Source organism: Cheilinus undulatus, linkage group 13 (genome assembly GCF_018320785.1).
Source record: "Cheilinus undulatus linkage group 13, ASM1832078v1, whole genome shotgun sequence".
Lineage (NCBI taxonomy): Eukaryota > Metazoa > Chordata > Actinopteri > Labriformes > Labridae > Cheilinus > Cheilinus undulatus.
In genome coordinates, this window is record NC_054877.1 from 19924631 (window position 1) to 19939361 (window position 14731).

Here is a 14731-nt window from a genome sequence, read left to right on the forward strand (position 1 = left end):
TTATTGTTATTTGCATAATACATTCAGTTTGAAAACAGCTCCAACCAAATCCAAAACCTGAAGAATCAGTTCTAACAACAATGAACTACTAGCAATCGAGTAATTGCCCAGTCAGCAACCATCAAAGGTTGAGGTATCCTAACGATGATATCGCACAAAATTCTTTAGTGCTTCCTGGCAAAAACAAGAAAAAAGAGATTTTACCATACAGAGGGGAGGTGAAGATGGCACTGACTTTCTACATCATATGTCCAAACCATATTTACAAAATTCACAAAGTGATGCTTGTAATCCCACTGGCCAGGTGTAAACCAATGATATTTAAAGCTGGATATAAAATAACAATACATTCATATTAATAATGCACAATGTCTTTCACTTTTGCTGATAGTCTTATAAGGGCTCTTAGATGTTCTAGAGTTGAGTTTTGATTTTAACCATGGACATTTCAATTTAAAAGTGTTATCACTTAAATTCTTTTGAAAAAACAGCTAATTTTGTGTTACAGTACAAACTACGGTATTATAACTTGTTTTCTGCCTACTGGTTGATAATGGTCAGTATCTTATATTACACAGAAAGCACTTGGTTTGGTCTTCTCCATGTAAACCTTGCAATGCACATATTGTAAATCTGATGCTTCATATGTGAGCTTTTAAAACCTGAGGTGGGAGTTCATTTCCATTTCCATATAAAAACTGCATTGCGTTTTTATTACTGGGAGTGCACACAAGCATTATATACAGAGGGGCATAAGAAAATTAATTCATTTTAAAGCGGTAAACTTCTTAAATATATATCTGTTTTAAGCAATACAGATAACCAAATGAAAATATTAGATAATGTGTCAAGTTTAGTGCCATAAAATATCTTATTTGGAATTGTCAGTGCCAACTGTCTGAGGAGACCAGTCCTGCTGTTATTAATTTAACTTTAAAAAAAATCTACATTTTACTTTAATCAGGTCAAATAATATTTATGAACACATTTTGCAAAGTCCAATTTGAAACCTAGATGTAAAAATCAGGACTTAAAATTGAAAGAGGAAGGTTGGGAATGTACCACTCATAATAAAAGCATTTTATAGACACATTAAATGATTTTTATATTTTTATGAGCTTTATTTTACAACAGAGATCACTGAAATTAATCAGAAAATGGGCCATAAATGATCTAAGCGAGGGAAATTGGACCCTTGTTGATAACAATACGAGTTTACTTGAATCAGTAATCTGTTTCTTCTTTTTCCTCTGATAAGAATCAAGCTTGTACTGCTTTCCAGACCTGATTTAAACCTGCTTGTCAACACTGATGTATTTTCAGCATCTCTATTTATGTTCAGAGACTCACTCAAGATGCTTGTTTCAACCAAAAGACAGGATTAATATTGTTTAAGTTAAAATAAGTGAATTAGTTTTTATTATAGACTCTTCTTGATGTGCAGCCCACTTTGTACTTTGTGAGAAAAAAAAATCACCCAGTCCAATCAAGAGGATAAATCAAACATAACATCTCTCTGATTAACCAGTCTTCCTCACATCTGTTAACAGTGCAACTTCAACAACGTGTAAAAAGTGACTCCTGTTTTTCCTAATGGGCACTGGATGAGTGAGAAAAGATGATCCATCTGTGTCTTCATGCAAAAATAAAGAAATAAAAAAAAATAAAAAGATGCAGACGAAAATTAAGAAAATTGGCATATGTGACTGTTTGAATTCCTTTTCACAGTTTATATTCAGCTTAATTAATAAATAAGCTTTCACACAATAGTTTAGACTGAGGTGTGAATTAGTGCATACATGCATACATGTATGTTGAGTGAGCTATGGGTGGATTTGATGTTGGGATCTATGTGTGTGAATGGACTGACTATGATTCAGTGAGGCTGGAGTGTTCCAGAATGAACTTTGTATTTGAAGGCGGGCAAGCAGGTTGGTGACTGAGGGGTGGACACTGAATTTGCCAGCTGTACGCTTCACTGCGGCTCAGAAGCGAATGAAGGTAGCGTCGATCTGGCGAACAGTGGGCAGCGCCAGCATGATCTTTCGCCGGTACTGTGGATCCTTCTGTAGAGGGTTTCTTTCAAGGTAGACCGTCTCCAGGGACTTAGCATTCTTCAACTCATCAAGGTCCGACCAGTTATCTATCTGATTATCGTTCATCTGGAGGGGGATTGAAAAAATACATAGGGTTGGTTTTGCACAGCTCAACAACACAAAATTTAAGCACATTGTATTAAACTTTGTAAGGAATGTGAAAAATAAATGTAAACTTTGTCAGTAAGAAGACAACTTAACCATGCATTACAACTTAAAAACATTATACACAGGGCTAGACGGTTACTAATTAAGTTTAATCAAAGTACTGTAATTGAGTTGTTTATTGGATACTTGTACTTTTGTGAGTATATTTTGAAATCAGTACTTTTTCTTCTTCTTAAGTAAGTTTTAACAGGAATAACTGTACATTAACTGCACAATACACTTATACTTTTTCACCTCTGTTGACTACTTTAGCACATAACCAGAGAATGACTCCACATTTCATCCCAAAACAGCTGTTCAGCAGCTAAAACTAGAGTGTTGATAGATCAGTGGAAAAAAAATCATATTCTACTGTTTAACTCCTCAGTAGTATAGGATAATTGCTCTGATTCACATCATAGCATCAACACATAATGGAATATCAAGAGGCACATTTCAGCACACGAGTGATGCTATTTCAGTGTCTGCTAATGAATACTAGAGAGCAAAAACACACAAAAAAAGAACGATGTGAAACATGGCAAGGCAGAACAAGCTTCTGTGAGAGGAGGAATGACTTTGTGTTAGACTGGATGGAGATGAAAACTTTGAAAACCCTCCTTGCAAGTCCAGCGGATTCCAGTTTTCCGAAACCAGCAGTGATGTCTTGTAAACTAGTTCTTTAGCTAATTATGTGTTAAATGCTTCACATTATATTGATTATTTAACAAAGCTGAATTTGTTGCATTTTACTCCAACATAGACAAGGAAGGCTGTTATTCATCTAGTGATGGCTACACTCTGATTACTTAGTCTTTTAAATGGAATATGGTTGATCAGATAGTTCAAAGTGTTCACTGGGAGAGGTGTTACTAGGTACTCTCAAACATGCATAACAATAAAACTGAATTAATGAAAATAGAAATGCATTCATGTTAAACTTAAGAAATTATCCTTACCCAGAACTCCTGTAGGTCTGTCAGGTGGCTGATATTTTCAATTTTCTTTACTCGATTGGCTGCAATGTCCAGAGTTGTAAGCTTTTTCTGTAAGGGGGAGCAGATATAGTTAAATGTTCATTCTACTGAACAAATCTATGAAATAATAACAAGCAAAATAACCAATATTCAGTTTTTTAAAATCAGTCGTTATATACACAAGACAGTGGAAATTTTAAAACTCACATTGTTTTCCAATCCCTCAATGACCTCAATGCCATTGTGGCTCAGATAGAGCTCTCTTAGGTTAACAAGGTTCTGTAGACCCTCAATTTTAGTAATCCGGTTACTCTGCAAACAAGTGTAAGCACAATTATTAACAAATGTATAAACACAGTTCAACTATGTCATCTGTGGCATCAGATATGTTGAAGATTCTAAGAGATTACCTGAATGCTTAAAACTGTCAGATTGTGTAAGCCCTCCAGATTCTGGAGCTTTGTTATTTTATTGGTTCCAAGAAACAAACTTTGCAAAGAAGAGAGTGAATCCAGATTCTCTATGACCTGTTAACAAAACAAAATGAAAGAAACACAAATAAACACATTAAGATTTTACTGCTATTTCTGATTGACCTATATCTTTCTTTACACCCTCCTTAAAAGAGCTGTTTTTTATATGAATCACTCAAGTTTTTAACCAGCATTCCTCACTGCTCAAAATACCGTTGATGTCATACCCTAATGCGATTGGAGCCCAGCTCCAGCATTTCCAGGCACGTGAAGTGTTCCAGGTTGGCAATGCTGCTTATTTTGTTGTGAAGCAGAAAAATTTTCTTCAACTGAGTCAACTGCTCCAAACCCTCGATTTTCCTCAAAATGTTAAAAGACACGTCGAGTTGCCTGTGGAACAGTAAAATAAAAGCTAAATTAGAGAGTGCTGTGATATGATCATTAAATGAGTTGTAGGAGATGAATATTTGTTTCATAAAGTCAACTACATTGTGAATCAGTTGCACCATAAAATGCTTTGCCTATGTCCCATTAGGATAGAAATCTATGGCTATAGTATGCTGAAACAATGCAAACAAAACTGTTTTCTTCATACTTACTCCAATTCTGTGAGGTTTTCAAGGTTCTCAAGTTTGCGGATCTGATTGTCATAGAGATCTAGTTCCCGAAGGGAGCTCAAACTTTCAAGATTTTCTATCTTTTTGATGAGATTCTGCCGTAAGGACAGTGTCTGTGTAAAATGACATGAAATGGTAGAGGGAAAGCAATTAACAGAATTTATCAACGACAATCTGAATCTTAATTCAGATTTGGTTGACACAAAAAAATCTGTCTTGTTTATCCTTTAAGGTATGAATAACCGTATTACTTAATACTAAAGTAACTCACTTTAGCCTTCTGTAGCACCTCCAGTCCTTCAATTTTACCAATACGACAATGAACGAGATCAACATCCTATAGAGAAAAGATATGACACAATATCAGGAAATGTTAGTCATTATTATGTCTTAATTATCTTGTTGTGTTGTTTCCATGTTTCCAGCCCAAACAGAGCAACCAAACAGACACCACCATTCAACTAAATGGAGATAAATAGATATAAAAAGAACATAACAAAAAGCAGCTGCAAGTAGGGATGCAGGATATCTGTGTCGGAAGAAATTCGCTTCAAAAGTTAATACCAGTAGATATGAACATTTCTGCTGATATTTCATCTGATGTATCTGCTGTTAAAGGGGACATATTATGCAAGATCACTTTTTCAGATTCTCCTCTCAGCTGGCAGCTGAGAGGAGAACCAGTAGAGCCATTAAGCCACATCCATTTCCTGAGGGGGGTGTGGTCAAGGGGTGGAGTCAGACAGCTCAGTAACATTTAAAGCCACAGAAACACAGAAACACAGAACCAGCTCATTCTCAGCAGTGTTGAAACAGAGGGGGGTTTTTTTTAGACATAAAAAAAATCCAACCCTGAAGTGTTCTTTCAGCAACAAACTTCACAGGCAGGTTTTGGGGACCTCTGAGACCAATATACACTTGTCTTAAAAGGGTGAAATATGTCCCTTTTAATACAGGCATACATTGGCTGGCAGCCAAATCTAGGAATGAGTTTGTGGAGTTTCAGTACCAACAAACTTACTTCCGCTGAAGTATTTTCTGAAGTTTTAGGTCTGAACTACATTTAAATAAAGGTTTCTTTCACAGAATACTGCCACAACCTTTGTATACTGTTTGTACTGTAACATCTGATAAATTCTGTGAGAAAGTTATTTAAAGATGTTGGATTTAAAAAAAAATATCGGTTACTATATTGGCTAAAGTTCATTTGTAAATATCAGCAAAAATCCAACATCATGCATCCCCAAATGGGATGAAAACTAAAGCCCCAAAACCTCAAGAAATGAATGGAAATAGTAATAAAAATATATATATGAGTACCATGAAATTTTATCTGAGACTTAAAGGAGCAACAAGGAGGGGGAGAAGGATACTACCTACATGTGAAATTTTGGACATTAACGGACTGGCTTTATGAGAATTACTTATAAATGATTAAAATGACTTAATAAAACATATATAAAAAAAGGACATTGCTTTTTGGTATGTGTTGGTGCATTGCTAATTAAGAATTCCCCCTCTCACTAGACAGCTCACATTAAAATCTTACCAGAAAGATTAAGAAAATCTTGCAAAGATCGTGCCTCAAAAATGCATTGATAAGCAATAATTTAACAGCAATAATGTTCATAAAGTCGACTAACCTCTTCCTCTGGGTCCAAGGTTATGGTGTCCATGTCAACAGGAGACTCTTCTTTACCTTTGCAGAGAAAGAAATCAACAAGATTAACTAAAAATGCTCACAACACAATATAAAGTATATTCGTTAACAATACTAGAGGCTGATGTTTTAAATATCGTATGTAGCAGTGCTGAAAGTTTCATTTTTACTTGTGGAAGAGGGCTGATTGGGGTCAACATCGCCATTGATACTCCTTCTTCTGGTCTCATCATCACCAGACTCCTCAGACTCACCCCTTCTGTCCACTGCAGTCAGCAGAAAGCAGAGAAGCTTTATCACAACCCACACATGCAGTTATGCTGACTGATAATGTATCACTCATACATTTAGCTGATGAACATGTAATCTAATACAAAGACGAGGGCAAAAATCCTCCCTGCCCATTGCCTACTGAGATGTCACAGGCAGCATCAAGCCTTAAGCCATGGCAAATAGCATAAGATGATTAAAGTGCACCTTTAAACACGAGGGCTAAATATGTACATCCCATACCAGTGAATCTGAATGCATTATCTTTTTCTGTAGTGGATGTGATCCCGTATCTGCATTTAAAATCGTATAGTATAGAGAGAACTCGGTGGTTAAGGTTAGCTTACTTACTAAGCAGGCTAAGCACTGCTTACCATATTTGCTAAATTGGCCCTTAGCAGATGTGTTAATGAAAAACTATAGGAAATAGAAAAACAAGCTACAGTAAATGAAAATCCACTCTGAAGCTTCTGGACTACAGACCACAGTAAGAAAGACTTATAACAGATCTAGGTGAGCCAGGTAGTTTGATGTGACGTTAGCTCACCAGATAACGTCTGCTAACGAGGACTGTTGATAGCATGTTAGCTTGCAAACCAGTGATGATAGCCTGGTTAGTAACAGGGAGAGCGAAGAGCGGTAAATGCGCTTGTAAAAAGAAGCACGTTTATCCAGGTGAATTTCGGCTTGTACAGCAACAACACACCTTCTTTACCTATTTACTCACCTTCCATTTCTTGGAGCTCTCCAACTGACCGGGAAGCCATGTTTCCTGTAAACAGTCCTGACAACCGCTCAGCCAATCAGGGGGAGGCTCGTGCTTCGGTCCGACATAGGTGGCGCTGGTGACGCGCTTTGAAGCAGCTGAGTAAATCTTGTGTGACAAATGGCTGAATTATCATGTTATTGCACTGTAATAAACCCATAAAACGAGGAGCGGTGGAAGACACCGGCAAATAAGTGCGTGGCATTTAATTACTAAAGTATCGGAGGCATTTAAAATGTTATTGTTGGTCACAAATTAGCAGAAAATTGAAAAGAAAAACTTGATACAAACTTGCTTTTCCTGTGAACCCAAAGTTAGCTAAATCGTTTCTATTCTTACTGTCTTATTAGTGCAGACCATTTTAAAGTTTCCATCACAAACGCTCCACCAAGTGGACCCTTTAGTGAATTGCTGAAGCAACATAAACACTCAAGAAACCTCAAAAAAAAAAAAAAAACATGATCACCTGTTACTTAAGACTTCAAAAAGCGGCATAAGTAGATTTATCTTTCAGCAGTATATCACTGCAAAGGATGGGATTATGAGTATTAAATGACCAGCTAGACTGCTACATCCCCCTCACTGTGAAGTTCCCTGCACTCACTAAAGATTGTTTAAACAACCACTTCCCACTCGGCCCTGCATACCTTTCATTTTAAGAATATGGCTGCAAACTTTGGAGGCACATACTTTAAAGGTCTGGTGATGAGAACACTTTCCAAATAATGATCTTTTGGTAAATCTATAACAAAACACAACATAACATTTATCATATTAGTTTGCACTTATCAGAGATAGGCCTACATATTAAACAGAATATAAAGATAGTGCAAATACTAGCTAATCATATTTCCTAGTCCCATTTGATACAGTAAGGGACACTGACCTAATAGCTTATCAAAATATGACATGACCTAATATTTGGATAAGCTGACAGGGATACTGATAAGAACAAGATGTTTTCCAGCATCAGAGCCATTAAAACTGCAGCCATCAACAATAAGAGGTTGCAGGAATGTAATCTACTGATGTTATGTGAACTGACTGAGGTTATCTTAAAAAAAACAAAAAAAAACAAACAAACAACAAAATAAAAAAAAACGTTTTTAAGCCGTGTCATAGAATGACTCACAAGCATGCTTCTTGGAGCAGTTCAGTTTACACATTAACTTATTCAGATGAAGAAACAACAAGACAAAATGATTTGTGTGAAAATTACAGAGAAGAAGCAGAAATCCCTGTTTTGGAACCAATAGCTAGTAACAGCTGATAATGGACCAGATATCTTGACATGTAGACATCTATATCATCAAAGCATTTCATATGTGATTGTTCCTGACACAGAGGCACAGACTGCTAGCAATGTTTTAACTACTCCCTGACTTTTGCCTCTTTGTCTTTTCCCAATATCTCTGACATATTTCAGTGTTTAAGCTAAGGCAGCACTGAGGTCTACATCACTTAGATGACTCAGAATCAACCTACTTAGGGCAACTGTTTCCCCAACAGTTTAAGATGCCACTGTCAGTCATGTTTTACTATGAAATACATGTGCCATGATTTCAGAATGTGAACAAAACAATTAATTAACCAACTGATTAGAAATTAGTTTTCACAATAATAAAATTCTGCCTTTACAATAATGCAAATGTATTCTGACAAAGCAGGAAAAAAGTTATAAAATTACATTTAAAGGGGACATTGTTGGTACAGAGTACTAATTTTTCCTCTCATTAAGGGAAACACTTTATTTCACTAAAATGCAACAAAGTTTCTCCAAAAAAATGAAAGCAAAACAAACACAATGTATTGTGGTGATTAAAACTAGTTCGACACTGGACCTGTCACTTCGTATGAAGCCCAACACATCAATAATCACTGCAATATAAACTTAGCACAAAAAGTAAGGAAATTTATGTTTGTAGATTATTTCTTTGTTGTAACAATGCTTCTTAGCAATACATTTTATACCATTGGTAAGCCTGTTAATTTCCCTTTTAAATGGTGCCACATTTGTAAGGAACATGCATTTGAGGGATGAAGAGCAGAGCTGAGTATGGAGGACGGGTCAATGAAAAATTTGTCAAATGTGATGAGTTGTCATTTTTTCTTTGTATTTTACTTTATTTTAAAGATGTGACTTTATCTGAACAACCTGGTTGGAGATCTATTCACTTGTTGTCCTTGCTAATCAGGAAAGATAATATTTCACGGCACAACTCCTCAGTAGCTAGGCCTACTAAGTACTTTAAGTAAACTTTAGGCTAAATTAAATACTTTGACCTACTTGAGTAGATTTAAAGTGAGTAGCCTACTTTTATTTCTACTTAGGTAAATTCCAACCAGAGTAACTGTATTTCGATCTGAGTGCAATCAGTTACAAAAGTACAAAATATTTTGTATGAATAATGAAAACTGAGTCCAGTAGAGTAGTCCAGAAGGGAAGCCTGCCTTAGGCTAACATTTTTTTTCCTGCAATAGATCAGTTAATCAATCTGATTATCAAAGTAGCTACTTTCATGTGGGACTGTGAAACAATAAACCTCCTCTTATATATTATATTTCAATGAAAATGGAGCCGTTTTGTACTTAAATGCCGGATTTACGACACTGTCATCAATTTGCTTCTTGATCACCACTAATACTACTTGTTTCCATGGATACCGCACTCCGTGTTGATTAGCTAACTCCTAACACCTGTTGTAGTTGTGGGGGAACGGGTGCTTTCAATCACTTTTAAAAGCACCTACAGTCACACATGCGCTTTTTTTCTTAATCCGACTCACTTTATAGCATCTGTGGGCGAGGACCTCTCAGGCCACACATGCCAGGCCGGATAAATGAGCCAATGAGGAGCGAGTCAGACGTAAACACATTATAATGATCGTCAGTGGCCTTGGTAAATAGAAGTGAAAGCAATGTGAAACGCACAAGGAACGAAGGAGGATATTTCTTACCCGTCTGTGACCTTATTCGTGATTATTTGTAAAGAAGTTTGGTCCTTGTGTCGGGATACATCATTAGTGCATGGGCTGCACCTAAATGGCTTAGAAGAATCCGTGCTATTTCTATCTCCGGGGAGTTTTGCCCTTCCTTGACGGTTGAACGCTGCTGCTGTTGGATCTGTCACTGAATACAACCCAGCTAAAGATGCATTTTCTTGGCATTCTTCTGCTCATGTTGGGCGATATAACACTGGGGGTTTCCCTTCCAGTAGGTAAGAAGTCAGCTTCTTTGCACGTCTCTGCTATACAACACGTACTCTTTGCTTTTATCCTCTTATACAGACAGTTAAACAACTGTTTAAAATATACGTTAGCTTCTGTGAGCATGTAACTAAGGCTGCTGCAGAGTTTAAGCTAACAAACTAGAGTATTTCATTTGGTCACTTTCGTACATTTTACATATTTATACATTACCTTTCACAGAAAAACTGTTAAATTTTCAGCTTGCTTACAAAATGTTGTCAAACAGTGCAGTTAAAGTGCAGTAGTCCTGTGTTTCTTTTAGTTTTTATTTACATTTCACAGAGGCGTTGGTCTCTGTGTGCTTATTTGTGAGGCCATTGTTAGTGTGGAGGTTGCATTGGACTGCCTTGAGCCTATTGATTGATACGCGTTTATTTAGCCCTTTAACTCCTGCATAATGGAGACTTAAATTATCCAGAGGAACTAGTCCTTATCTGACATCTGGAGTGGAAAAAAAATTAAATGGTCTCTTGTAAACGGCTAACTAGTTGACCAACTTTACAAAGATTACTTGGTTCCTCTCAAAAAGTAGTAATATTTTTTTTTACTCCACTGATTAAAAAAATGAATCAAGCTAGCTCAAGTTTTATTAGAATTTACTGCCACATGGGCCAACATAATTATCAAATTGGAAAAAAATACACTAATGGACACAGAATTGAACATATGGGGCTTGTCATCACAGTGCAACAATGCATGTACTGTCAGTTCCTCTACTTTAATGATTGGTAAACTAAAGTTTCAAAACGGTAAACTTTAAAAGCAACAGTGTAACAATTTATTTTACTGAAGGTTATTAGTTATATTTAACCCTCCAGGCATCATCTTGAACACCACTTCCTGTTAAATCTGTGATCCTCTTCCCTTATTTGAATTACTCAGTGCCTATGTTTTATTGTGTCCTGTCAGATACTGTCATAGTGCAGGTGCAGCAGAGGGGCGTGGTGGGTTCTCACCAGGTCATGGAGCAGGTCCTTCTTAACGGGGTCTCTTTAACTGGCACAAGTCAGGAAGTTGGAAGAATTATTAGAACTATATCAGCTGGTGCGCTCTTTCCAGCCTTTGTCAATAACAACCAGACTTCAGTTCTGAGTAAGATCATCATTTTGTTCTATTTATCAATGTTGTAATGATTAAAACAAACTGAGCCTTATTATGTTATTGTCAGTCTAATTTTTGTCACTCCTTAGGAAACCACACTCTGTTACGTTCTCGTGAATGCATACTGGAGGGGTCTCAGCTGCACTGGACTGACCGTGTGTTTTGTGATGGGGCACTGTGTCTAACCCTGGATCACAGTGATGCATGGAGGGCACAAATACCTCAAGCACTCACACTGAAACTGATGTTGGATCAAGAAGCAGAGCGCACAAGAATGGAGAGGATTCGCCTCCAGCAGGGATGCATCGAGCTTATGAAGGAATTGAGGCTTTCTCGGGACAGGACTGGTATTTATGTTTTTGCCAACATTTGTTAAAAGCATTCAGCTTTGGGAGTTTGGAACGTAATTTGTGCATATAAGACTTGAAATGCTTCAAAATAACCACATAGCAGTTGGAACTTTGCTGTTCTAATGAAAACATTTAATTCAGTCTAAAAGATTATTTTAAAAACATATTGAAGGGCACACATTATGGTGCAAAGTAAGTTGTTTCTGTAGGGATAACAATAACGTCCTCTAGTGTCAGTTTACTCACAGCACCTACTTGATGTCTTGTCCACATGTGACATTAATAATAAGAGGCCTTTGTGTAGTTAGTGGGTGTGAATTTTGCAGGCAGCCGATGGTATTTCACAATGACTCATATCAAATAATGAATGCTAATGAAAATGTGAGGGTTAGACTTAACTAAAAACTTCCACACAAACATTTCCAAGTGCCAGGTTTTGCTGGCAGCTTGTTGACATTTTTCAATGTTTTTCTCTAGATTCAGGGATTCCTTTGCCTCAGTTTCTAATCCCCGTCTTGGCACTCCTGGCATTTGCTGGACTTATCATAATCAGCCTTCTTCTCTCCAAGAACTATGGTAAGTAAAGATTGTTTGCTTTCCATTCAAGTAGCATTTACACATATTAAACTGTGTTTAATCACACTTACATAATCAAATGAGCCTGCATGATTTGGCAGTTTTTAATTTTTAACTAAAGAATATAAACCTGTGCTGCATACAGCCAGAAAACAGGAGAATATTTTTTTGAATCCTTAAATCTACTTTAATCAACACCTTATTCACTCTGATGAAATGCAGCATAACTTTACTAAATGTGTGTTTTCACGTGATTTTGGTATGGAGCCCCATTCTCTGAGAAATGTAAATCATAGTCATGTGCTTTGTCTTTCTCTCTGCCTAGGTCTGAGGCACCCTGGAGGTAAGACAACAACACTTCTTATGTTTTCTCTTTTGCCTGGCTGTAGAGCAGGGGTGGAAAGTAACTAACGACATTTACTCATGTTACTGCCAGCTTTATATGTACTTTTACTTTTGAAAATCAGTATTTTAAATGAGTATATTTTGTGGGAGGTATTGTGCTTAATGATATTTTTAGAAGCATCAAGTACTGAGTAAGAAACTAAACTCTAAAAGACAATACAAGGAAGTCCAAGCCTTTTGGCAACAACACAAAACTGGCCGGTTGTTTGGATTTGTTAACACATGACAGTCAGCAGCACAGGACAGAATGCGTTCACTTTACATCCCAAAACAGCTGTTTCATTTCACACTTTATAATAAAAACCCGGCTGACTTTTACTTTAAGTGGATTTATTGACCACAACTTTTACTTCTGAAGTAAAAGAACCGCTAATTTGGTTAAAAATGTACTTTTGTACAGTAGTCGTATATTTCTTCCACCTCTGCTCTAGAGTGTATACTCCTCAGCTCACAGATGTAGTAGAAGATTTGTAGAAAGTTAAACATTAAATGAACTCCAAACCACACACCCTGTGGATGAGCAAGAAAATTATCAAGATAAGTCATGAGGTTCAGACCATCCTGGTTTACTCTTTGGTAACTCTTACACAGACTTACCTTAAATGTCCTTAGACTTGAAGTGACTGCAATTTGCTGGTCAGCTGTTAACACAGGGATGATGGTTTCTCAAACAGCTCTTAAATTCTGTCTGCTCCTGCCTTATCAGTAATGTTTGGTTTCATTACAGGTGTTATTGGCTCAGTCATACATTATCCTCAAGACATGGCGGAAATGCCTCCAGAGAAAAAAGCTGGTTATTATTCTTTATAATTCAAAGCTACAGCAGACAATAGCTCATATCCTACTCTGTTTTAGTGATAAATGTCCACCTTCATGATTTAGCCACTTCCCCTGTGTATATGGCTTCTTTTGCTCCATGAATGTAACCAGAGCTTTGCCACAGTGCCAACAGCCTGCTTTGATAAACATGCAGCCTGGATCCATGTTCTCAATATTTTATGCACTTTAATGCATTTACTCAACATGGACCAGTGTTTGTATTGCTTTAAAAACTTGTGCACAAATGCAAAACTCATATGCATACGTTTTTGCAAAACTGATAACTACATGAAGATGTTTTCACCAGTTATGATTTTTAGATTAAGCTATTCAAAATTATGCCGTAAGTGTCTTGACTTGTATGTTCACTTTCATTTATTTTACATTATCTTGTATAAGTTAAAAGGACTGTGAAGATTTTATAACTGACTGTAGATAAAAGTCTGCTGAAATTGAGCGTTTTGTTTTGCCAGGTTATGTACATATATATCTTTGTGATGACTTAACTAATTGTGCAAACTGTGTTTTCCATGTCTGAGATTTTTATGGAAGAAAGTTTAATTAAAGACTATTTTAATCAGCCTTTTGTCTTTTTTTTGTTTTAATTTACCAATGCTGCATTGGCTGCAAATGTCAGGATAAGAAAATTAATGTGTTTTTCACTCCCTTTTTTTTTCTAAAACTCATCAGATAATTTTGAGCTATTTTCCTGTAAGGCAAAAGTATTAAATAAAAATGTATTAAAATACATTTATAAATGTACTGTTTATCTGTGTAGGGCTTCTGTAAATGGCAACTTTTTGCCATGTATTTTTCCTGGTATGCTTTTGCAACACACTTTTTGATCCTTACCCACCAGTTGAGAACCACTGCCCTACACCGTGGTGGGCCCCCAGGGGGTGCTAGTTCTACCTGCTGTTCAAGCATGAGGAACAACAAGTCACACGTGATGTTTAATGTGGCCCTTAATTATGAAAGGATGGAGACTATATTTCCCCCTAAAGAACTTCATCTTCAACAGCTGTAAAGAAAGCCTTTATGATGATATGAAAAACTATGTTAGATACAAAACACTTTAAAGGTGCAGAGTGTAATATTTAGCACAGTAGCATTTAGCAGAACAAACTTTTTAAAAATAAAACAATATTTATCAGTAGGTCCAACTTAAAAAGCAACACCACCATCTTGGATTTTGGCATTTTGCATGTTACAAGATTGTGTACATG

At 36.6% G+C, this 14731-nt stretch overlaps 2 protein-coding genes across 2 annotated transcripts; one reads left to right on the top strand and one right to left on the bottom strand.

The window, feature by feature from the left end:
- On the bottom strand, nt 1–7031 carry ppp1r7 (protein phosphatase 1, regulatory (inhibitor) subunit 7). Its single transcript, XM_041804299.1, has 10 exons — nt 6968–7031; nt 6141–6236; nt 5954–6009; nt 4582–4647; nt 4293–4423; nt 3921–4083; nt 3631–3747; nt 3428–3532; nt 3203–3289; nt 1–2162 (listed from the first exon to the last, which is right to left on the bottom strand). Exons 1-10 carry the CDS (start codon nt 7005–7007, stop codon nt 1986–1988), a joined length of 1038 nt encoding a protein of 345 aa, XP_041660233.1. The 5' UTR covers nt 7008–7031; the 3' UTR covers nt 1–1985.
- Nucleotides 7032–9757: 2726 nt separating this feature from the next.
- On the top strand, nt 9758–14085 carry LOC121519654. The gene is made up of 6 exons (XM_041802458.1): nt 9758–10223; nt 11164–11346; nt 11445–11702; nt 12183–12281; nt 12607–12624; nt 13414–14085. The coding sequence occupies exons 1-6, from the start codon at nt 10157–10159 to the stop codon at nt 13494–13496; spliced, it is 708 nt and encodes a 235-aa protein (XP_041658392.1). The 5' UTR covers nt 9758–10156; the 3' UTR covers nt 13497–14085.
- The last annotated feature ends 646 nt before the right edge of the window (nt 14086–14731 follow it).